At 44.7% G+C, this 26,634-nt stretch overlaps 1 protein-coding gene across 1 annotated transcript in view; it reads right to left on the minus strand.

Annotated features, from left to right (window-relative positions):
• SLC4A11 (solute carrier family 4 member 11) overlaps positions 1-26,634 on the minus strand; it is a 170,534-nt gene that overhangs the window by 52,252 nt on the left and 91,648 nt on the right. The window contains exons 7-9 of the mRNA XM_026648175.2: positions 20,381-20,504; positions 14,925-15,131; positions 5,840-5,924 (exon numbers count right to left, since the gene is read on the minus strand). Coding sequence (XP_026503960.1) covers positions 5,840-5,924; positions 14,925-15,131; positions 20,381-20,504 — 416 coding nt within the window. The remainder of the gene's footprint in view (positions 1-5,839; positions 5,925-14,924; positions 15,132-20,380; positions 20,505-26,634) is intronic.

The raw sequence follows: 26,634 nt of genomic DNA on the forward strand, positions 1-26,634 counted from the left end.
TTAATAGGCTTCACTTTCAACAAGAGGGGCCCGAGCTATGCATGGAAATGCCGAGAGTCTGTACAATTTGGCACTTGAACATGGCCAGAGATGGGGCTTTAGGAAGGCAAAAGCCATCAAGCACTTCAAGCAAGAGAGCAAAACAGACCGATCAGGAGAGTGGCCACCTAGTTAAGTGCACGGGAGTATTTACCAAAGGGGAGCTGCAGGCTCAAACTGCACTTGCAGGCTTAGATGATGCAGTGGTCAATGAAGGCACTTTGCATGTTTGCAAAACATGCCCTTTTCCAACAAGTCAGATTAATTATAGCACTTAAACTAAGCTTTTTACCTTTAAAAGTTCTTTATAAACATCTTGATCCTGCTGAGTATTACTGTACCTCACTATAGCCCTAATCCTGCAAAACACAAACACATGCCTCATTCGGCTCACGTCTGTAGTCCTTCAGTAGGACTGTTCACTTGAGCAAAGTTACATGCGTGCTTAAGTGCTGTGCAGGATCGAGGGCAATCCTACTGATTTCAACAACAAAACTTGCATGGTGAGGTCATAACATAAGAACGGCCAGACTGGGTCAGACCAATGGTCCATCTAGCCCAGTGTCCTGTCTTCCGACATTGGCCAATGTCAGGTGATTCAGAGGGAATGAACAGAACAGGTAATCATCAAGTGATCCATCCCCTATTGCCCATTCCCAGGTCCTACTCAACATGAGTAAGGTGGAAGAATAGGGTCGACAATAATTCATCTCAAATCCCGTGAGACAGGGAAACTGAAGCAATGAGAAGCTAATTGATCATCACAAGGACATAGAGGGTCAGTGTTATTGCTGAGAACAAAATTCGGGAACACCAGTATCTTACTTCAGTGCACTGACTTTCATTTAGCTGATCATCATTGTACATCTTTAAAAATTGTTTCAAAGTTCTCTCTTTGAATTGCACTGGTCGAAAAAAATAAACCACAAAAAAGCCATTATACATTAAAAAAAAAAACATACTGAAGGAATGGAAAAACATTTAAGAATGCAGAGAATGTGTAAATCTTATATATGATCAAGAGAAAACAACAGCAACAGGGTTTTTTTTGGGGGGGGGGGGAACGTAGGCAGTTTTTCCAAAATCTGTATGATTTCATCAGGAATTTAAGCTAAAATCTTCAGAATTTTTTAGGGACAAGTTCAGCAATGGGAAAGCCTGTATTTGGCCCTATCACTTAATTATTTTTGTACATGATACTGGTAAGTCACAAGGAGAGTTACTCAAATATATCAATAAAGTTATTAAAAGATAACTGCTGCTGGATCAAAGTTTATAGAAACCAAGCAAAATTCCACGAGCCACACTGCAAGAACTCAACAGTTCATAGCTCACCATTCATTTCATTTTACTCCCAGTTTTAACGGACAGTTATAAGTGTCACACTTGAATTATGCAAATGACTGGATCAAACCCAAGTGCTTCAGACAAGACAGACAATCTCTATACAAATCATACACACCCCTAGAATCCTGCTGTGACTTCCTGGTTCCATTGACGTCAAAGGTGCTAGGATTTCACCCCTAGTCTTTCTGCCACAAAAACACAAGCCTCTTATGAACTAAAGCATTCTTCTTTAGCTAGATCCCTTATCTTCACTGTGAGGACAAAGACACTAGGACAGCAAAATCCCCCCCTTCCCCCACACAGTTATGACATTCCAAAGACAATTTAATGGCTGGTCTTGTTGGTCTGTTCATACATTGCTACTGTGCCTTCTGCTCAGACTGCACTCTCTACTTCCTCAATAAAAACAATGCCTTCTCTGTAACGTGAACCTCTGATGAGGCATGCGTGGCTGTTTCTTAGTTTGGCTCATTCAAATACCCCATTTGCAGTACCATGCCGCTTTGAGATGATCCAGAAACTTCATGGTCTTGTTCTCCTTCCAGCCTGGTGCTTTGTGGAAGATGCTCACTGTTTCTCATCTATTTTTCATCCCATGTATGCTTAAAGAATTACACCACTGCCCTCTTGATTGCTGCAAGAATTTCAGCCCCTCCACATATATTCTGTACGGACTGCACCATTCAAGTTATTTCATAAATGCTAAGTATATTGATGGTGCAGTGCTGAGAATCATTGAACAGAGTTTCAGCTGTGACCACTGCTCATACAAAACTTCTATGCTTATTTGAGCTAGTGATGCACAAGCTATTTCACAAACACAAAACAAGGGAAGGTCCTTGCCTAAACTCATCTAACGCATACTTACTCCTCTTTCACTGTGTTCCTGCTCTTCACCAATTTTTAGCACCAACTACAAAAATATACTACAGTCTTTATTTACAGTAGAGCTCACCAAAAACCACAGTTCCATTGAAATCAAAATGCTTTTGCAAAATTGTGTCATTTTGGTGAACTTTTGTTTTGGAGAAAAACTCAGGAAAAAAAAAATCTGACAATATAGAAAATCGGAACAAAATGTTTGATTTTTTTTTAAAATGGCTTTACATTTCAATTTTTTTAAATTTTGTAGAATAAAAAATAAAAAAGTCAAAATCAAAACAAAGTGTTATGATTAATTAAAAAAAAATTTAAAAATTTTCTTCACGGAAATTCAAAGTTTTCAGATTTCATTCCAATTTTGAAATCCTTCACAAAATGGAATTTCCTCACTCTGCCTAGCTCTCAGACATTTGTATAGCACTCCCTGTTGTAGTCTCTGTGCCACTCACAAAAAGATTACACACACACACACACACACACACACACGCATCACCTCTTGAAGGCTCAGCTCTATTTCATTTTATTAGGCCAGTTCTTCACAGTGATAGGGACTAGTAATAGATTCCTTCAGTGCTGGGTGCCATTGTTATATGGCTGCTTTGGGGAAAAGTTCACTTAAGAGGTGTGATGTGCAGCATGGTCTGCAGGGGAGATATTTGGGCTCAGTTTGATCTGCTGCCAAAGTTGGTTCCATCCTAGGAATTTTTCCACTGGAAACTCTCCCTTCTGCCCAACACAAAAGAAACGTGGGATCTGTCGGCTGACATCACAGAGCAGCGTAGCACAGTTCGGAGGAGAGAGAGATGGTTCTGGGAAAACAGGGTTCAGAGCCCAGTCAACGTTCTTAATGTGACAACAAGGATCTTGAATTGGATTCTGAATTCAATTTTCAGTAAATGTAGAGCGGAGAGCCTTGGGATGATGGGTCTCTGCCTGCAAACATCTGTGCGCTACCCCAATGCAGCTACAGGGTGGCCCTTGAGTCATCCCAGGTAGTGTGAGCAGCTATACTCTAGTCCTAAGGTGACAAAGGCATGGATCATTGTAGTAAGCGACACACTGCATAGTACTCCTCCAGCACTTTCCACCCAAGGCACTCCGCATGCTTTACAAATGCTAATTTATCCTCACAATACCGTGTGAGGAACCAGGCATGGAGAGATGGAGTGACTTGCCCACGGTCACACAGCAAGTCACAGGTAGAGCTGGGGTCATAACTCTGATAAATTATCTCCCCGTCCACCAGACAGACACAAAAATGCATATGCAAAGAAATGATTTTTATTTTAGCTGCACTAGGACACTTGAGCGCCACTTCTGAAAATAATTTTCTCTGCACATCTTTGCCCACAATTGGCTCATACGATACACTCTGAAAAAATCGAGCGCTAAGGGTTTGATGCAAGTGGGGACAATCTAGGAAAGACTGAAACTCTGTCTTTTCACCACCTTGTAAACATTTAGCTGCTGCCGAACAGTTATGGTAGTCACAGAGGGCCTGGAGACACCTTCAGCACTCAGGCACAACTGGGTATGGAGCACATGGAGGATAAAGGAAACTAGACCCATTTCACTCAGCCCAGCAGAATGGCAGTGCAGAAGGCAAAAAGTTCCTTGCCCTCAGCGTTGGGAGCTAACAGGAGGGCTGGGGGCTGACCGCCCTGCCTCTAGGTGACTTTTCAAGCATACTACAAAATGGACAAAAGAAGGGTCATGACACCAATGTTCATATGGGGCTGAAGAGCGAGCCCCCACTGCCTGGCTCCCCACTCTGGGTGTTGTGACCTGGCACATGGGAGCGCCGTGACCCAGACTCTGTGTTCCACGTTGCAATGCCACCGACTCACGTTTGGGCTGGCTGCCCCTTCGTCATGATTGGCTAGGCCAAACCTGAATGGTGCTACGACCCCATGCGCCAGGTCGCAATGCCCAGAGTGGGGAGCTGGGCCCTGCCCTGTGGGACAGGAGCAGCTGCTGCTGGGGGAGCGTGGAGCAGACTTGCTCTCCCAGCCCGTCACTAACGACCCATCGGCCCTGTGGTTGCAAAAATCTGGCTCCACCAGTTTGCGCCATTCACAAACTGCAAAATATATTTGAAACATTAATTTTTCAATCGCCAATCAGCTTTTGTGAACCTCCTGCTGGCAGAAAGCCAAAGCTTCCTGTGGGGCAGCAAACTTTGGGACACTGGCTCTATGGGAATATAAGGAAGTCTCCATCCTGTTCTAACAGGACACATTATTTGGCACCTTTCATTGTAACATGTGGAGCTGTTTGACTTAAATGAACCCCAAAATCAATTTACGTAATAAATTAAAACTTCCGTTACTCCTAGATCTCAAAACCAGCGAACAGAATATAAAAACTGCTGTTGGTCGGAGGCTTTGTATGCCAAGGTTCTGTCCTGAGACAGTTTTTACAACAGTTGCAGACTCCCAAAAATGCGTGTTTTTTCATAGATTTCAAGATTAGAAGGAACCATTGTTTAGTCTGCCCCCCTCTGTATAAAACAGGCCAAAGAACTTCCCCAAAATAATTCCTAAAGCAGATCCTTTAGAAAAACATCCAATCTTGGCTGAAAAACTGTCAGTGATGGAGAATCCACCATGAATTGTTCCAGTGGTTAATTACTCTGTTAAAAACGTACAGCTTATGTGCCGTCTGAATTGGTTTAGCTGCAGCTTCTAGCCATTGGATCGCGTTGTGTGTTTCACTGCTACATTATTAAATATTTGTTCCCCATGTAGGTATTCAGATTGTAGCCAAGTCACCCCTTAATCTATTTAGCTTAACAGAGAGAAGGTGGAGCTCTTTGAGTCTATCACTATAAGGCAGGTTTCCAATCCTTTAATCAGTCTCGTGGCTCTTCTCTGAACCCTCTCCAATGTATCAACATCCTTCTTGAACTGTGGACGCCAGAACCAGACATAGTATTCCGACAGTGGTCACACTAGTGCCAATTATACTGGATACAACTGCATGACCATTTACAAATTATGATTGACGCTACTATAATAATAAAACCAGGTAGTTAAACCCTAGTATAATAACTAGTTTGGCTTATAGCCCTATGCTTCTCTGTATTGCTTATGAACCTTAATGAGACCACATTGTTTGTAAAAGACATCCTGCTGAAACTCCCATAACTTCAATTTGTAACAGCGCTCAACACCCACATCATCTCTGGATAGACGATGGCTGGCTTACACAGACAGCAGCAGAAGGGGAGTGTACTGTACCAATTAAAACTGATTAGTTTATGATCAATTTTGATTCATGTTCCTTTGCAGATACCAACAATAAATCAGTGTAATCATCAACATACAATTTAATGGGGAATTAATTTAGCTCAAAACAAACATCTTCATTAAGAAGAGAACGTTACAAATTTCTCAAGTCCTTAAATCATGTCAGTTCAGAAATTATTTATAGGTTTCTATCCCGATTTTCTTTTAAACAAAAAGGGCCAATAGAGATATCAAAGAACATATTCAATTCACATTGTAAACAGGACATCATATCACAAGAATTAAAAGCAGGCCAGTGCTTCTATAAACATTGGCCAACCTACCGTCAGTGAAGTCCAAAGCGTACACTGGAAATCTTCGTGCTATGTCATCAAATATTCCCTTGCCAACATTGAAAAACTCATGCAACTAAAAGAAAGGAAGGAAATGTTGTGTCAGTTTAAAGGCTCGTGTATTGTTAAAAAGATTAACCTCCTTATTCAGTGCTGATAGGCACTTAAAACTAATTGTTTTGAATGGGCCATTCAGATCCAGACTTTGTAATAATAAAAAAAATAAACAGTTAGCACGTCTATAGCAATTTACATAGTCCAAAGCACTGTAACCCTTCCGTGAGACACAATTATTTTCATAGAGAGTCCTGTGGCACCTTATAGACTAAGGCCTGGTCTACACTGGGGGTGGGTGGGTGGGGAGGGAATCGATCTAAGATACGCAACTTCAGCTACGAGAATAGCGTAGCTGAAGTCAATGTATCTAAATCGACTTACTTCGCATCCTCGCGGCGCGGGATCAACCGCTGCCGCTCCCCCGTCGACTCTACTTCCGCCTCTCACCCTGGTGGAGTTCCGGAGTCGACGGGGAGCGCGTTCGGGGATCGATATATCGCGTCTAGAGGAGACGCGATACATCGATCCCCGATAGATCGATCACTACCCGCCGATCCGGCGGGTAGTGTAGACATACCCTAACAGACCTATTGGAGCATAAGCTTTCGTGGGTGAATACCCACTTCGTCGGATGCACCCACGAAAGCTTATGCTCCAATACGTCTGTTAGTCTATAAGGTGCCACAGGACTCTTTGTCGCTTTTTACAGATCCAGACTAACACGACTACCCCTCTGATACTTGACAATTATTTTCATCCCAATTCACAGACGGGGAAATTGATTCTGAAGGCTGCTGTGGTAATAGGGAGGCTCTGATGGAGCCATGTTACCTAGGGTTACCATACGTCTGGATTTTCCCGGACATGTCCGGCTTTTTGGGCTCCAAATCCCCGTCCGGGGGGAAGTCCCAAAAAGCCGGACATGTCCGGGAAAATCGGGACATGCAGGGCCGGCGGTGCTGGGCCGGAGGCCGGTGGTGCCGAGCTGGGGGCCGGGCCGGGGACCGGGCCGGCGGTGCCGAGCCGGGGGCCGGGCCGGCGGTGCGGTGCCGAGCCGGGGGCGCCGAGCCGGGGACCGGGGGGTGCTGAGCCGGGGGCCGGGCCGGGGACCGGCAGTGCTGGCCGGGCCGGGGGTGCTCGGCTGGGGGCTGGCCCGGGGCCGGCACCCCAGAGCCCGAGCCGACCCAGGCTGGAGACGCCGGGGGGGCCAGACTGGGCCACGCCTCCTCCCCCCACACCCCCCTTACCTGCTTCAGGCTTCCCGCGAATCAAATGTTCGCGGGAAGCAGGGGAGGGGGTGGAGTTGGGGCGGGGACTTTGGGGAAGGGGCGGAGTTGGGGGCGGGGGCATGGGCGGGGCTGGGGGCAGGGCCGGGGCCCCGTGGAGTGTCCTCCTTTTGGAGGCTCAAAATATGGTAACCCTAATGTTACCGAGGTGAGGGGAAAGAAAGAGACGGAGTTTAGGTGCGTAGCCCAGGGGCCACAGCCAATGCCGAGTAAGGCACAAGCCTCCAAACGGACAACCTAGCCTCATGTAGATCAAAGGATTTTACAGGTTTGGGGTGGGCCCTGCAGCCTTTTCCATACAAACTCCTACCCAAAAGGGGTGACGTGGCGAGTCTCCAAAAGAAGGGACTGGGGGATTTCCTCCCACAAAGTCCACTTCCCTAGGTTTCCATCCAACTAGATGATCCAGGCCAGTAAATCTGAAGGACCCAAATTATTTTTGCATCAGATAAACTGCTTCCGATAACACCTGACTTTGCCAACCCCAAAAGTTCAAAAATCATTAGCGCACCCACCCCCCCATCATAAGACTGATTTATTTATTCTTTTAAATCTCATGGTTTTTAAAAAAATAAATGTTAGGCTCTTTTTATTTGCTTCTGGTATTTTTAGGATGCAATAGCTTTGCGCTATCAGGCTTTTTCCTGCAACCACGGGGCTAGAAGCCTCCTTTGTTTTAAAAAATGAGAATCTCTTGCAGCCTTCTAATTCCAGCAGCTGGAGCTTTAAGAAAAACACCGAACATTGAGAGAATCACGATAAAATTGAGAGTGGGCAATATTATTACAGTAAGCAACTTGTTAGAGTTGAATACATCTCTGCGGTTTTTAAAAAACAGCCTCCACACTTCTGCACTTTTGTAAAGAGCCAGCAGAACGTAATATATTTGGCTCCTTGAACCATGAAATGAGAAATTTGATTCAGTTCCTTTCAAAAACCTAAATCTAACAATTAAAGTACTTCATTTCTCTTGCTAGCCTTGCCAACACAGAGCATAAAACACCACACAATAGTTCAGGTGCAAAGTCTTTAAACCCTGCTGTTATTTCGAACTCTAACGGCTACAAGGGTCTTATTTGAAAAGAGCCAACAGTATGTTTGTTGCAATACTGCACACAGAAAATACGGTCCCTGCCCACATTGCTTAAATGAGTCTAAATGAGAGACTCAATACAATTTGGAGACATAACATACACGAATTAACCAGACAGCGGCTCCATCTCAAAAAGGTGCAGATTTATCCGCTTTCCCCTTTGGTTGACTATTCATCTTTGAAAGGCTGGGTGGAACACTAAAAATCAGTGACATGAATTTAACTCAGTATAAAATGTTCACCCGGGATTGGTTTCCACGTGGCATTGACTTGACTGCAAACAACGGAACTCCACACCCATTTCACATGGAATGGAATCACTTATTTAGTGGAAAGAGATCACAGCTGAGCTGAAAACTGGGACTTTTCCCAATCAGGTATAATCTAAAGGGCCCCCACAAGCTCAGTTTCTGTGTATTCTTCATTACTTTTCCCATTGGCCTTCAGCTACTTGGTCAACTGCCTGTTTCTCTTGGCATGGTGCTGGCACATCTGTATGTGTCCACAGGACTTTATTTTAAGCCTTCTTTTAAAGATCTCTTGCTTGTTTGTGTTGGAGATTTGAACTCTAGCACCTTGTTTGTGGTCTAAACAACTAGGGAAATACGAACTGAAAAACCCCAAACCGTCTGACAGAAACATTTGAGCATGTTGTAAAAGGTTAATATTTTTAGAAGTAAACAATCCCAAAGGCACAGGTCAGACGGAGAATCACAATTGCTTTAATGAGTAGTATGTTTACTCATCTTGCCGTAGCAAGCACAGGAAAACAACCATCAGAACCATCTCCCTTAGGGGAGAAAGAGAAAATGACTGCATCCATGTGCTTGGTTGGCACAAGCTGCTAACTCAGTGCCTGCCCCGGCAGCCTTCATGCACATGAATGGAGGTTGATCTGGGTGCTAGTGGTGGCGGCAGCATAGAAGGAACAAATTAAAAGGAAAAAAATTACGCATGCAGTGAATTAAGGGAAAATTTGGAAGAAATGAGCAGAAACACCATATTTGTGAGCCTTGCTCCCCTCTCCATATTACTTGAATGAAGAGCATTATCACTGGGCTATTTGGTGGGCTAAAATGTCATAGTGGACAATGGAACACACAACAGCTGCCCAAAGGAAATGAAACGATTACTTTTAAAAAGTTTATCGGGGAAGCTAAAATTTTGGTTTTCGTTGGGTTTTAATTAACTGTGTATCGGTCAAGTTTAGGACAGGATTTGTTCAAAGCAGTTGGCTTCAGCCATCAGCTTCTATTGTTGCTGATGATCTTCCCTCTACAGGGGTGGCAGCGTATGTATGGTTCTCTAGGAGTCTCTCTCTCTCTCTCACACACCCCTCCCCCCCCCCCCCCACACACACCCCCTTAGTGAGAAGAAAAGCCCAGCCTACTTACATGCCTATAAGTTTTGGGCTGGTCATAATCCCGCTTTCCTGCTTGTTCATCAAGGCTCTTGATCCCCTTCTTCACCATAACCATCTTGAGATCTCTGTTTGGCTAAAATTATACTTCTAACTTCAAATCAGCTTCTTGCTTCCCTTCTGGTCTCTAATACCCTCATAACAGCAGTACCAGTGATCTCACATGGATGGCCAAGAAGGAGAATAGATAGAAGCCATCACTCCCTAAACAGTGACTTCCAAATTCCCCTGGGTCCTCACCTCTTTTACCTGCACCCTTCTCATTATCCTCTCAGTTGCCTGAAGTTTCCTTCCCCCTCACCAAATAAACATGAATTGGGCTATCTCATTATTAAAAAAAGTCATCCCCCTCCAATTATTGCCCCTTCCCCCCTTTATCTCCAAGCTCATCGAGCACAATCTGTAACTGCTGCCCCTTTAATTCCATTCTAGACCCTCTTCAATCTGGTTTCTCCATTTTACCCTTGGCTCTCACCGAGGTCTCCGATGACCTCTTCCTGGTCAAGGCTCAAGGCGGACACTCCATTTAGACACCATCGCCACACACACTGTCTAACTCCAGTTATTCCTTTTGTGATTGTGACTCCGTCCTTCTCCTATCTCTAGGATTGCTCCTTCAGGGATTAATTAATCCTTCACGGATTAGCCCTGGTAAGTGGCTTTGATTTTGGGAACTACTGAAACGAGCTGTTGGGGGCAGGAGGGTTGCAGAAAGCAAGCTTGTGTCTGTATGATGCGCGTAGCACTATGTGCTAGTCTGAGCATCGGAACAGGGTATTGATTGACTCCCTCACTTCACGGGAATCTGCCTCAGAGATCTCCAGGAAACTCTCATGGAGATACTGGGTAATCCGCTGCTACAGGTTCTTTGGCAGAGTTGCTTTGTTTCTTGCCCCATTAAGGGTAACTTTCCTGCGCCACTCTGCCATGACGGCGGGGGGGGGGGGGGCATTGCTACACACAGGCGAGCCGCATAAGGGCCAGGGTGGAAGCCGCAGTCTTGGAGAAGACCCTCCCTTGATTCCCTGCTCGCCCTCAGCAGCGAGATATCTTCCATAATGAACACAGCCTGTGGAAAAATATGGGGACAGGAATGATTATAAACCCCCCTCCCCCCCAATGCTGCCTCTCTCCAAGAGCCACATGCCCAGTGTACAGTACGGTCCTGGAACACTGATTTCCCCTGCCCCTGGGGTTACTCACCATTTTGGGGGTCTTGTGGCTCATATGTGCTTGCCTGGGGTCAGCCAGTTAGTGACAGGTATGTGAATAGTGGCTGTATTTTAAATCAGTGGTCTCTGATTTATTGCAACCAATACTGCTTCTGTAAAACGTTGCATTTTGGCTTCACAGATATGACCTTGGGAGCCCAGCGTCCCTCTACGTTAACGCCGGCTGAACGGCTGCGCAGAATTAGAAAGCAACCATGAAGAACTAAAGAGGACTTTCTGCATGATGTCATGATGCACTCTACAGCCAGAAATCAAGAACTGAAGGAGTGGCAGGACAGCAAGAAGAGGGACCGAAAGGAGAATGCGGCACACCAGAACGAAGCCACGGAGCGGCTCTTAAACATTATGGAGCTCCAAGCAGACACGCTCCAGGTGCTACCAGCACTGCAAACTGAGCAGCTCTGCGCCCGCCCTCCCCTGCAGCCACTGTCGCAAAACTCTTTCCCATGCACCCCCCAGACACCTCCAACACACTGTTATCAGCGTCCTGGCTTTAGTCTCTACCCGCGGCATTCCACTCCTCCCTGCTCACAGTCCAGCACTGCAGACTCCCAGTACCCATTGCACTCAACACCCGGCCATCTGCAATTTAGCCCTGCTGAAGTACAGTACCCGCTGCATTGTACTCCAAAGGAGAAGGACATACACATCTTTAACAGTCCTGGGACCCTCCCTTCCCCCTCAGTGCGGTTTTTTTGTTTGTCTCTCTCCTCCGGTGGTTGTTTTTTTAATAAAAGAATTGTTTTGGTTTGAAAGAAATCTTTATTCCATTAATTGAAAGCAAACAGAACCCTGAAAAGCAACAGGCAATTTTCTTACACCTTCATAGTGCATCGTCTGCACCAATCACAATCACCTCCTAGCATTACAAGCATTGCACTTCCGAGCATAGCAACAAATTTTAGTAGCTTTCAGCTTCAAATTTTTGCCTCAAGGCATCTCTGATCCTTATGGCCCCACGCTGGTCTCTGGCTGTTCAAACTCAGCCTCCAGGCACTGAGCCTCAGCAGTCCAGCCCCGAGTGAAGCTTCACCCTTCCCTTTACAAATATTATGGAGTATACAGCACGCGGCTATGAGCATAGGAATACTGTTATCAGCCAGGTCCAGCCTCCCAGATAGGCAGTGCCAGTGGGCCTTTAAACAGCCCAAAGCACAGTCAACAGTCATTCTGCACTGGTTCAGCCTGTTGTTGAACCGCTCCTTGCTGCTGTCAAGGTGCCCCGTGTATGGCTTCATAAGCCATGGCATTAAGGGGTAGGCAGGGTGTCCCAGGATCACAATGGGCATTTTGACTTCCCCTACGGTGATCTTCTGGACCGGGAAGAAAGTCCCTGCTTGCAGCTTCCTGAACAGGCCAGTGTTCCGAAAGATGCGTGCGTCATGCACCTTTCTGGACCAGCCTGCGTTAATATCTGTGAAAAGCCCACGGTGATCCACAAGCACCTGGAGAAACATTGAGAAATACCCCTTCCAATTAATGTAGTCAGTGGCTAGGTGGCCTGGTGCCAGAATTGGAATATGTGTGCCATCTATCGCCTTTCCACAGTTAGGAAAGCCCATTTGTGCAAAGCCATCCACAATGTCACACATGTTGCCCAGAGTCACGGTCTTTCAGAGCAGGATGCGATTAATGGCCCGGCACACTTCTGTCAACACGAGTCCAACGGTCGACTTTTCCACTCCAAACTGGTTAGCGACCGATCGGTAGCAGTCTGGAATAGCCAGCTTCCACAGAGCAATCGCCAAGCGCTTCTCCAATGACAGGGCAGCTCTCATTCTCGTGTCCTTGCGTCGCAGGGCTGGGGCGAGCTCATCACACAGTGCCATGAACGTGGCTTTCCTCATCCGAAAGTTCTACAGCCACTGCTCTTCATCCTAGACGTGCACCACGATGTGATCCCACCACTCAGTGCTTGTTTCCTGAGCCCAAAAGCGGCGTTCCACTGTGGTCAGGACCTCCATGAATGCCACAAGCAATCTCTTGTCATAGTTACTGCACTTGGCGAGATCAATGTTCAACTGCTCTTGCCTTTGTAGTTTAAGGAATAACTCCACTGCCACTCGTGATGTGTTAGTGAGAGTGAGCAGCATGTCGGTCAACAGTGCGGGATCCATTCCTGCAGCCCAGAGAGGCAGAGCACGCAGTACACAAACCGTTGAAAGATGGCACCAAATGCAGACAGAAGCACAGGGATTGCTGGGATGCGAAGCAATGCATTACGGGGCATTGGGATAGGACCCAGGATGCCCCGCAACCCCCGCCGCCTTCCCACAACTCTTAGCCGCAAAAGAGGAAGCGATGCTCTGTGGGATAGCTGCCCAGAATGCACCGCTCCAAATACTGCTGCAAGTGCCAGAAGTGTGAACACGCTATAGCGCAGGCAACTGACAGTATGAACACAAAACAGCGGTTTCCCTTCAGCGCTCTCTGAGTGGTGCTGTAACTGCTGGGGCTGTAACTCTGCCAGCGTAGACATACTGCTGGTCTCGTTAAACTTTTCACCCAGAGGCTGTGGTTTCCTACTGTGACATGCCCCAGTGTTTACAGAAATGGCTTCAGAGGAAAGGGATCAAAGGGTTAAACCTGCACTGGAAGAAAACATTGCTGCAAATCACTTGTAACCAGCTTAAAGAAGTGTTTTAAACTGGTTCTGCAAACCTGAACCCCAGGGTGAATGGGGTTTAGATGAGCTCAGAGGTCACCTACTACAGACTTGTCTCTGGAAGAAGGGATTCTGTGCTTAAAATACAGAGGACTGGGCTCAAGGTAAGAAAGGGCAGGCAGGCTGCCCTTTCTGCTCTTTACTTAGTCCTAAACCATTGTGTTTTAAACTCTGAAAACTCGCTAAAACATGGATTTGTGATGAAAGTCTCCACTCTGAACACTGTAGGCTGTTCAAAGCTTCACATTACTTGTAGTCTAGGGAAAAGAGTAGGAGATTAGAAGTGGCATGCACCAATTTATTTTTTAGACGTGCAGCTTTTCAGCTTGGATAATAAAACCTGTGTGTGAACAGACAGGGTGCAAGGATGACATTAAGGGAGCTCCAGAAGAGCAAGCGGAGACGCAGCATGCTTGCTAAGAGAAGCCGCTTTTCCAAGGGATTTTAGTCTGCAGGGGAGCCAAGAAACCCTCAGATCAAAGTTGGTACAAGTGATGACCACCCGAGTAAAGATTAAGGTTCTTCAGAGACAGACTTGCTATCGTCCCGATTGAGAGTGCTAAAGTACATTTGCCTCTCTTTGGCAACTTACAATAACCCATCCATCTAGCCCGCATTAAGCATGATCATATGTAGGGTTTTCCTTTAATTTTCAGTGGGAAGTTGTTACATGAAGATATATATATATATATATATGTGTGTGTGTGTGTGTGTGTGTGTGTGTGTGTGTGTGTGTGTGTGTCTATATACACACACACACACACACACACACACACACACACGATTCATTGCATTTATCAGGTATTAAAAAGGCACAATAGTGCTTTTTACCGTTTTCACTGTTGCAAAAGAGATTCAGTTAAACGGCATAAGAAACCAGAACATTTTAGCAGAACTAGCCTGGCGGTGACACGAAGGGTGTGTCTACACAGCTGCTGGGAGCGAGTTTAGCGGGACTTCCGGTAGTGTGCTAAAAACAGCAATTTGGACATTCCTACCCAGGCTGGAGCTCAGGCTCTGAAGCCTAAGGAGTAGGGTGGGCTTCAGAGCCCAAGCCCGATCGTCAAACCAACGTCTACACAGCTATTTTTAGCGCACTAGCCCAAGCTCTGATAGCGTGCGTCAGTCAACCTGGGCTGTGGGATTCGCTCCCAGCAGCTGTGTAGACCTAACCCAGTTGTCTGTTTTGAGGACTGAGATGCATAAGCTCATTAATATATAACTAGGGCTAATTCAAGCCTATGAATAATCACCAGGTTCCTGCGCTTTATTTAAACAGAAACAACAGTGGAAAGCCAGGACTTAGACTTTTTCTCGCCCTACCTTGAGCGGCTTGTGGCTGTGTGTTTTGTGCCCCTCGTTCACTGCTGAGGGTCTCTGATTCACCACCGTCAGCAGGTGGCGCTGATGTACCAAGGCTTCTTTAAACTCTTCTTCGGTTTTTGTTTCTAGAAGCTTCTGCCGAAAAGTTATATCTGAAAACATCGTGGCGAAGGTCCGGCCCACTTCGGTGGCAGTTTTCGTACTTTTCTGAGGAAAACAAATGCAGATTAGGGATCATAACAAAAAACTCTTAAATTATTTAAAAACTGTAAAACTTCAAAACAAAATAAATACCACCCAAAACACCAATCTTCCTTCACCTGCCTGTCAAGACCAGAACATAAGATTCCACACTTCCCCTGAAATCACTGCTAGCACAAACACCCAAATCAGGGCAGGAAGAGCAAGTAAATGCTTCCAGCCTGGCTTTGGTGCTGAGAGACCATTTCTTACAGGGGAATATGGAAAGGTGAACTGGTTTGTGCATTGCAATCTCAAGCACAACATTACGTTAATATACATTTTAGCATTGGGAGACTGATCCAAAGTCCATTGTGATGTTAGGTATGTGTCATTTGTAGGTTCGTCTCAATGAATTGCTGTAGAACTTTAGATTCAAAGACAAGACATAGGTTTTGAAAGTTACATCCAGAAGGTTAAAGACTACCGTGACCAATTCTCGTAGGAAACATTAGATTAAGGTGATTTCTGAAGTATATTCCACAGATATTTCGGGGGGGGGGGGGGGGGGAAGAGAGGAAACACCCTAGGATTACTTCACAATACTTCAACCCCCTCTATCCTTCATGTGCTGAACGCCCCCTACTATCCAATTTCCTCCTGAAGAGCTCCAAAGTCTCACAGGAACAGTATCGTTTGGCTATAACACAAACATAGTCATTGCTTTTATATTTTCATTTCATGGTGAATTTTGATAGTCATTTAGATAAGTGAGATTGGCAGGTGATTTTTTAATTAACATTGGCAAAGCATTCAGGGCTCTTCTGGTGCACCACTCAGGAGCACAGATGTAGAATACTTTAGATTGTAAGCACTGCACAACGTCTTCATTTTAATCCTACAGACAGAGTTTGTGTCCCAACTATCAAAAAGACCCTGCACATTGCTTGAGATCACCTGAGACCGTATCGCTAGCACTTTGTAGATTTAAACATCTAGAGACAGCAGATGGTTTGTTCTAGGTTGAGCGCTCCATTGGTCTGCAAGTCTGCTACATCGACAGAAGGGAGTTAAGACTTATTGTAAACTCCGTGAGGCCGGGCTCTTTACTTCATGACTGTACTGCACAATGGGCTCCGGATGGGGCTAGTGTAATACACAACAGAACAAACACGACCAACACTACTAGTCAGGCTTTTGCGGCATGGGTGGGAATCGGCGGGGAGGCGAGAGAGAGCTGTATGAATAAGGAAATCGATTCGGGGCAAGGCAAGGGAGTCAGAACTAATCAGTTTTTTCATCCTCACCATCATCATGGAAAGACTGGGGTGTGAATTTTATGCTATTTCCCAGACAATTTCTCAAGGCGATTTAATTCGATATTGTCAATGAGTTTATTATTTTAGCAACTGTACCCAGCATGTACGTAGGGCTTGGTAGATAAATTCATTTAAAAAACAAAACAAAAATCATAGACTAGCACATGGCTTTTCTTTACCCGTCACACTGCTACTGTTCCCATTCCCTTTCCTTTATTTGTACGCTGTCCACTTGTACCGTGTGCTCCTTGGGAGTCATCTTCATATATGTCGCGGAGTGCCCAGCACCCCCTAGCCACCAGCATCACTCTGCACCACAGCCATGGGGTACCGAGGTCAGTACTGACTCTGAGGGAAGAGGGCCCCCTACTGAGTCACTGACACTGCTCCCTGCAGCAGCTGGGTTTCCCTTAGCACGTTGCTGACTCTATATGAATACACAGTTTGTATACATTGAAAAAGGAAATCAATACAGCTGAGTGGCTCAGTTTGTTTGCTGCATTCCATGGGCGACATCTGTATGTTTGTTTTTAGTCTGTACAGTTTTCAGACACCAATGTGATTGGCGCCAAAAGCATTTTTATATAAAAAATGAAAAAAAAATTAAGGCAGAAACAGCTGAATCAGTCTGGACATAAATGCTCAAAAAAAACCCAGCTCTCTTTCTATGACCCTCAGCTGAGCGCCTCACAATTTTTAATGCATTTCTCCTCACACACCCCTGCGAAATAGGGAAACACTATTATCCCCATTTTTACAGAAGGGGAACTGAGGCAAAGATATTAAGGCCCAGATTTTTAAAGATATTTTGGCATTGCCACGCCTAGCATTGCAGCGCCTAACTGATTTAGGTATCCAAGTCTCATTTTCAAATGGGGATTTTGCCTCCTAAGTGCCTAAATCCTTTTGGGGAAAAAAAGAGTCTCAGGCTTCCAAATCAGTTAGGCATTGTAATGCTGAGCTCAGCAACACCTTTTAAAACCTGGACCTAAGTGACTTGCCCAAGATCAGGGAGTCTGCAGTGGACCAGAGAGTTGAACCTAGGTTTCTCAAGTCCCAGGCCAGTGCGTTAAGTACTGAACCATCCTCCCTTCTCCAAAAAGCCATCTCTACCCTGCGGACAGACCTAGTATGGCTAGAGTGGGGCTAAACAACTTGAAGTGGGAGAAAGGTGCAGATTTCTAGTTTAACCAGCAGGGGGTATCTCAGTTCCCAAGTTGGTTCATGCCCCCACAAGTGCATCACTTCAGAACCTTAGCTCCGCTGGCCCAACAATTGGGATCCTCAAGTAGAACTTGAGCTCAGATCTCCCGTATGACAGTGCATTTGTTGCCTGATCTATTGATTGCATATTAATTATATTGATGACCTAAGAATTCCCAGTTAACACACTGAGGTTTGGTAGGTCTTTGTCCCAAGATCAGGGCCAGTATTATTAAAATTACCGTTCAGTTGGGAACCCCAACATGCACGGTTGCAACACTCAGACTTGGGAAAAACCTTCTGTATCTGCAACAGGCTTATTAACACAGTTAGCAAAGTTACACACACTCCAACCCAACTAGGTAGAGAGAGCTCATACCGAATGAGTGTCTGTGCACCCATACACTCAGGCTACCCTTGCAGAACAACCTGAAGCGTTAGTCATTAACTTCCTCCTAGGATTAAGAACAAGAATTTTTGTTATAAACTGGGGACTCATCAGCTGGAAGTAACAGAGGAGGAGAAGGACCTCGGAGTATTGGTTGATCACAGGATGACTATGAGCCACCAATGTGATATGGCCGTGAAAAAAGCTAATGTGGTCTTGGGATGCATCAGGCGAGGTATTTCCAGTAGAGATAGGGAGATGTTAGTACCGTTATACAAGGCACTGGCGAGACCTCATCTGGAATACTGTGTGCAGTTCTGGTCTCCCATGTTTAAGAAGGATGAATTCAAACTGGAACAGCTACAGAGATGGGCTACTAGGATGATCCGAGGAATGGAAAACCTGTCTTATGAAAAGAGACTCAAAGAGCTTGGCTTGTTTAGCCTAACCAAAAGAAGGCTGAAGGGAGATATGATTGCTCTCTATAAATATATTAGAGGGATAAATACCAGAGAGGGAGAGGAATTATTTAAGTTCAGTACCAATGTGGACACAAGAACAAATGGATATAAACTGGCCATCAGGAAGTTTAGACTTGAAATTAGATGAAGGTTTCTAACCATCGGAGGAGTGAAGTTCTGGAACAGTCTTCCAAGGGGAGCAGTGGAGGCAAAAGACATATCTTGCTTCAAGACTAAGCTTGATAAGTTTATGGAGGGGATGGTCTGATGGCATAGCCTAATTTTGGCAATTAATTGGTCTTTGACTATTAGCAGTAAATATGCCGGATGGCTTGTGATGGGACACTAGATAGGGTGGGATCTGAGTTACTACAGAGAATTCTTTCCTGGGTGTCTGGCTGGTGAGTCTTGCCCACATGCTCAGGGTTTAGCTGATCGCCATATTTGGGGTCGGGAAGGAATTTTCCTCCAGGGCAGACTGGCAGAGGCCCTGGGGGTTTTTGCCTTCCTCTGCAGCGTGGGGCACGGGGCATTTGCTGGAGGATTCTCTGCACGTTGAAGTCTTTAAACCACGATGTGAGGACTTCAATAGCTCAGACATAGGTCAGGGGTTTATTACAGGAGCGGGTGGGTGAGATTCTGTGGCCTGCGTTGTGCAGGAGGTCAGACTAGACGATCATGATGGTCCCTTATGACCTTAAAGTCTATGACTATCACCACCTTCCTCATCACCACCGCTCATCATCCTGGCATCTCCCAAGGCACACAGGCCTGGATACCACTTTTATAATGTGTTATGCAGACGCCCCTATGCCTAAAGCATGTTCAGGAGGGGTTTCCTCCCCTTCTCCTTATTTGTATCTCGTCACCCTCCTAAGCTTGGCGTGCCCTTCTCCCATAGGTTAAGAGAGCTTTTACCTCACACTTATTAGCGTGTACGTCAATTAGTTACCATGGCACACTGGTTGTCAGACATCAGCGGCGGTTACCACCCTAAAATATACCATCTTGGGCTAAACTAGCATCTTGTGGTTACCTGTCTGCGGGTTAGTCATTACAGCGTTCTATGTTGTGATCTAGGGCAGTGATACCGAGGCGCGAGAGCTGCAAGTGCCTCTTTAATGTGTCTCCTGTCGCTCTTTGCAGCCCATGATATTAAAACACTGTATGATTCAATTATTAACCAGTCTAAGTTATTAACCAATCAGGATGCTTTTACTAGGTTACTGACCAATTATTAACTTGTTAACTTATTTGCTGTGAGAATAATATAGACTTCCCGTCATACTGTTTAAATACGAATCTATAATACTATAGTAAATAAAACAAAGAATTCACAAGACTGTGGCTCTTTTGGGTAATGTTGATCACTAATTTGGCTCCAGAACCACTGAGGTCTGAGTATCACCAATCTAGGGTTACTTCTGGTTAGCTACTTATGCTAAGGCTTTTGAGCCTTAGGCCTTGTTTAGCTAAGCTATTGTCTTACAGGCCTTGCAGGCTCATTACATTACTGCCTTCACTTATACCCATGCTTTACCTAGCAAATAGCCTATTGGTATAGGCTACGCATTGAGGCAAGAGCTATGATACGCGATCAGTCATAGTCAGACTTACAGACTATGCCAGGCTCCGGCTCCAATGCTAGATAGGAAGCCATTCTGCTCTATAATGAGACTGCAGGAGCCTGGGGAACCGGAAAGTCATTTGTCATAATTTTATACCTTGTGCTCGCTGCTGAGTCAGAAGGAGATGTTGGCAGACAACCACTGCGGTGACCTCAGTCCTGCTCTCTTCCTGCTGCATCTAGAAAATGGGTGGTCATGCACCCCGGTAAAGCTCCACAAGAGAACGATCAGAAAAGCATTCTGAGGCATCAAGAGTGAATGATGGAGAAACACTCACCATTTTAGGAGGCGCAAGAACCAAGATGACAAATCTCACTTCACAGGAGTTCTCCCCCCAGTTCTGAGGCCTCTCCAGGCGGCTGATGCAAACATGACGTCGCTGAAGAGACTTTATAGTGCAACTGTCAAGCGAGATGGAAATATTATGGCTTAGGTTAGACAATACACGAGACACTCTCCCTCCTGCCAAATGAAGGTTTTAAATATTCCCGTTCTAGCTAGGATACAATATGCATGGGTGAAAACAGGTGGCTTAAACATTGTTGTTTGTAAAAAGACAAAAATGACATTTTAATGGCAGTGATTTTCCTTCCTTTCTAGGCCTCAATCCTGCGAGCTGCTCAGTGGGAAAGGCACTCTGTGACAGCAGGGCCCTGCTCACGGAGTAGCTGGCAAGGTTGGGGCCTTACTTTGCTTCATCCTGTCCCAGCTGCTATAGAATAGCCAGTAAATCAATAAGGAAACTTGCCCTACATTTTCAGTATTGCACAGAGTTCTAGCTAGAGGGCTCCCCCTTTATTTTTAAAAAAGAATAATGAACAGATAGTACTTTGCACTTCCATAGATCCATTCATCCAGAGGTCTCAAAGTGCCGTTGCAAACAATTTAAGGATAAAAGCCAATAAATAAATTGCTTCTCTCTCTCTCCCCCCCTTATTCCTTCTTTAGCAGATTCCTCTATTTGTTTTTGTTTTCAAGAGGGTTTCCCCTCCCTGCTTGGTTGGTTTGGATTATTTTTAAATACATTACAAATATCAGGTCCTGACCTCCCTCTTTTTGCTGGACAAGTCAGACAGCCTTCAGAGGACCAAAATGGTGACGTCATTGCTCAGTGACGAAACTTGAGTTGGAAATCTCCCAGGTCCATTAGAGAGAGGAAAGTTGAAGAATTAAGCAGTCATTTAGATCTTTCAAAGATTGACAAGACTTCCAATAAAGAGAAGCCAGAACCTGAAATTTCTAATGTTAAAAACAAAACATTTTTTATTAAAACATGGAAGCCATTTGTGGGCATCACAAAAGAGCAGTAGTTTCTCTTTGCTGTTTACTTCAACTACCACAACACCGCTGGCAAGGTGGGTAGCCATAATTCTCACAATTTTACCAGGGGGGAAACTGAGGCAAAGCAAGGTGACTTGTCCAACATCACACACCAAGTCTATGCCAGACATCGGATAACACCATCACACTACCAATAAAACCACAGCTAATTATTCTGCTAATACACGTTACAGCTCTTTAGAAACACAGTGGCAGATAATGCATGATAATTTCACTATTGGTGTGAATAGCACACAACCGTGATACTCCATCCTAATTGCAGTGCTTGATTTTGCAACATGAGAGTTTACGTTATTTTTAATGTAATAAATATCAGCAAGATTATGTTACTGTTATCATTATTAACATACAAAAGCCAAAAGGAGAACACTTCAATCTTCCTGGACATTCTATAACAGATTTAAAAGTAGCCATACTCCGGGCCGGCGCTTCCATTTAGGTGACCGAGGCGGTCGCCTAGGGCGGCAGGATTTGGGAGGCGGCAATTCTGCGGCGGGGGGGTCCTTCCGCGCTCCGGGACCTGCCGCCAAAGTGCCCCGAAGACCGGGAGCGTGGAAGGACCCCCCGCCGCAGAATTGCCGCCGAAGACCGGGAGCGCGGAAGGACCCCCGCCTAGGGAGGCAAAAACCCTGGCGCTGCTCCTGGCCATACTTAAACAAAAAAACTTCAGAAACAGACCTCAAAGAGAAACTGCAGAACTAAAATTCATTTGCAAATTTAACACCATTAATAGGGACTGGGAGTGGCTGGCTCATTACAGAAGCAACTTTTCCTCTCCTGGAATTGACAGCTCCTCATCAATTATTAGGAGTGAACCACATCCACCCTGACTGTATTCATAGAATATCAGGGTTGGAAGGGACCTCAGGAGGTCATCTAGTCCAACTCCCTGCTCAAAGCAGGGCCAATCCCCAACTAAATCATCCCAGCCAGGGCTTTGTCAAGCCTGACCTTAAAAACCTCTAAGGAAGGAGATTCCACCACCTCCTTAGGTAACCCATTCCAGTGCTGGTAACCCATTCCAGTATTGGCCCTGTCAACACTGGTTCTCCACTTGTGAGGTAACTTCCTTCTCTTCATGTGTCAGTATAATAATGCCTGCATCTGTAATTTTCACTCCATGCATCTGAAGAAGTGGATTTTTTACCCACGAAAGCTTATGCCCAAATAAATCTGTTAGTCTTTAAAGTGCCACCGGACTCCTTGTTGTTTTTGTTATTATCATTGCTTTTTTCCAGGTGAATATTTGCCAAATTAACTATTAGCAATTAAAGGATGTGGACAGGGCTTCAGTACTTTGGGCCAGTCTCGCTTTTCCTTTCTCTTAACATAGTTTATCACCTTAATTAGCAGCTTAAATGACATGCCAATAGCAACGACTTGGAGAGAAGGGGATGTGCAGACCAGAGCTGAATTAATAATTCTTCCATACAGGCCTGAATAGTTAGCTTCGTAAGTGTATCCATATGAGGCATTTTACTAGTGAATAGGTTTTTGATGGACAGTGATAATTAAGTTACTTGATTTATGCAAGTTAACAACCTGACAGGCTATTGTTAGACATGCTCATTTTGATGCAAGGGATGGTTACATTCCTTTTATTTGTACAATACAGAATATATGGAAGGGTGCAGGATTTCACATATTTATACTGTATTAGTTACATTCCCTTTATTCCCCTTTTTACGTGAATCAGACTCATAACAGAAAATACACACATCCCCTCGGGATAGAAATAAACCTATTCAAAGTTCAGTGCATGCATCCATACACTTTTCAATCTGTTTATATGCAGTCTTTTCTTGAGTGGCAATTATTTGAAGGTTACAGTTACTAAAGGACACATTTGGTAACAATCTACTATAAACCTTTACAACAGGGACCAAATGAAAACAGAGTTAAAACTGAATTCCACAATTTGCAGCAAACTGAAATCAATCTTAATCTAGAGTCACTGAGGTGGGTGAGCCTCAATGTACCCAAATCATCTTGTGTTGTCAATTGTGGGTTCCAATTCAGCAAGATAGCTGGGGTAAGCACAGGGACTTTCTAGAGCTTTGGGACTGACAGGATATCTGTCAAGTTGTCCAACATCTTAGGTCATCTTACTTTCACCCATATTAATTGGTAAAGCCTCATGCATGAACGGAGAGGTGAACAGTTAATGCACGGTTAGCAAAATCTACCCTCTTGTATTCTGCTCAGTTTGCTCACTGAGTCAACACTTTCATTCCTTAGCCTTTGAGCTCAGTGATTAACGCAGTTCTTTAAAAAGGAAGACTCGCCTGGAGTTCTGAAAGTTATTATTTGTATTCCGGCAGTGGCCAAAGGCCTCAGTCAGGATCCTGGCCAAATTGTGCAAAGTGCTGAACAAACTCTTAAGAAGACGCTATCTCTGTTCCAAGTTGCCTACAGTACAATGCCCTGATCTTACATTAAGGCATGCTTGGGGCTCTACGCAGGTGCATATGCTTCTCAATGCAAGATCAGAGCCTAATTTGAAACATGATACTACATTTGTGTATTCCAATCTACAGGAGGCTATATGTCGGAGAAAGATGATTAACAATAGTAAGATCATGCAGCTACTCGGACAACAACGTACAGAGCTTGATGGCTCCAAGTCTTCTGAAAGTTTTAATTTTCTTCAGGCAAAACACACAGCAATCTTCCACTGCCACTCAACCTAACCATCATTAGCTGAATAAATTATTGTAGGCATTGACTGCAGGCAAAATACTTGCATTCAACGTCTTCCTTATATATATATATATATATATATATATATATATATATTTTGTGACAGACCCAGACCAGTGGGGTACAGGAGTCTGGTAGAGGGCAAATATACTGGTCACTGGATGAGTAGTTTTCTGTTCCCTGAGTGACCGGAGCAGGGGCTGCACTAGAGTAATCAGGAACCTGCTAGAACCAGTTAAGGCAGGCAGGCTAATTAGGACACCTGGAGCCAATTAAGAAGAAGCTTCTAGAATCAATTAAGGCAGGCTAATCAGGGCACCTGGGTTTTAAAAAGGAGCTCACTTCAGTTTGTGGTGCGAGTGTGAGGAGCTGGGAGCAAGAGGCGCAAGGAGCTGAGAGCGAGAGGGTGTGCTGCTGGAGGACTGAGGAGCACAAGCGTTATCAGACACCAGGAGGAAGGTCCTGTGGTGAGAATAAGGAAGGTGTTTGGAGGAGGCCATGGGGAAGTAGCCCAGGGAGTTGTAGCTGTCATGCAGCTGTTACAGGAGGCACTAGACAGCTGCAGTCCACAGGGCCCTGGGCTGGAACCCGGAGTAGAGGGCGGGCCCGGGTTCCCCCCAAACCTCCCAATTGACCTGGACTGTGGGTTCTTCCAGAGGGGAGGGTCTCTGGGCTGTTCCCCAACCCACATGATGAATCTCTGAGGCAAGAAAATCCGCCAATAAGCGCAGGACCCACCAAGATAGAGGAGGAACTTTGTCACACTATATATATATATATATATATATATATATATACACACACACACACATATATACACACACACACTTGCAGCTCTCTCACTTTTCAGTATGAAGCTTACAAGTTTGATGTGTACACAAAATTTCAGTGGTCACCATCAAAAAGTCAACATATATCAAGAGTAAACACATTATGGTAGACTTAGAACAGGAAACAATTATGGTATATACTGGGGTGGGGTAACTGTTGACTTTGTCTAAATGGTGACCATTATATGGATGTAATATGGTTAGAAGAAGAGGTCATGCCTACTGAGTCAGGCACTGGGATTAACAGTAGATACTGGTTAGCTTCTCTTTGCAAAATAGCCTTCAGTAACATAGAAGTTTCTTCCTGCCAGGACACCATTGTGGATACCAGGCCAACAAGCCAGTGAATTGATGAAAGAGCTGAAGTGGTTGATGGAAAAAGATGGAATAAAAGCAAGGAGATGATATGAACCAAAAAGAAAATCTCACATTAAACATGAGCCACGACACTGGAATGACACTCAGACTGACATCAACAATTCCCCTCGTGGGACTGTCAGTGAAAAACTATACAATGCCCAGCAATGAAATAATGACACTCTGTTCTGCCAAGTCAGAATGCATGTTAAAAGCCAATAGCTTCTTGAACCAGAACAAGATAACTTCCTTGTGCTAAGCCAGAATAGTGCCATGTACGCCCATGGGACTTGCACTATGTTACGATAACTCCATCCAAATGAGTTATTTTATGCTTAGTTCATAGTCAATGACTCACTGATGGATTCTTTAAAAACATATTCAATTTGTTCTGATTATTCCAAATGGTTTTTGGAAACTTTTCAGATTTACATTTTTTTTTAAACGTATCTAGTATTCCTTTAAGAACGAAAAACAAGTCAAAATGGGAGAACATGCAAAAGAAAGTTAACCAAGGCCTGTTCTAAAAGACTACCAAGCTGATGAACAGCAAATTATAGTCTCGTTGTTTAAAAGTTTTCCAATTAAGGGCTGAGATCTTAATTTCTTAGCACAAAAACCAATGTACACAGTTAGTTACACAATTCGTTGTACTGCATGTGGATTTTGGAGCTAGAAGCCAAAATAGTTCATTGGATAGCTCAAAGAGTTAACCGAGTATTAAGACTTTTGCCTGTAGGAAACCCATTAAAATACAGCAGCAGAGGGGAGTGACTAGGTTATTGCAATAGGATAGTTATTAAGTAAACCTACTAGAACTGAATAGGTGACTTCAGTTCAATACAGATGACCACTCCACAAATCTAACCATCACAAGAGGCTTTCTTAGCAAAAAGACCACACTTTGATTTAGTTGTGAGACCTTTTCACTCCTAAAAGGGACCTTCCAAATCAAAAGGCGAAGTAAGCAGTACAGCCAGTCCAAGGCATTCAAAAGTTTGAGCCTCCCTGCAGCGTCAGAAGATTTTATTGAAAAAAATAGAGAGGCTTTTTCTTTGTTGTCCAGCCTGTTAGCCATTAGGCTCCACTTGAGTCCAGCTCTTTTCAGGAACCTAACTTTAATTTCAGAAATAAAAAATGAGATTCTCAGATATCATGAGATTTATGATCAGATTATGAGATTTGGCAACACTGAGTATATCAGTGGGCAATGGGAAAGCCTGCATGGTCACTATCCATGCTACACCTGTTTTGTGGCTAAAGGACTTCGGAGTCTAGCACTTCAAGTCATTCACCTTTCATG

This window comes from Terrapene carolina, unplaced genomic scaffold (genome assembly GCF_002925995.2).
Source record: "Terrapene carolina triunguis isolate 2854851 unplaced genomic scaffold, T_m_triunguis-2.0 Scaffold66, whole genome shotgun sequence".
NCBI classification, from domain to species: Eukaryota; Metazoa; Chordata; order Testudines; family Emydidae; genus Terrapene; species Terrapene triunguis.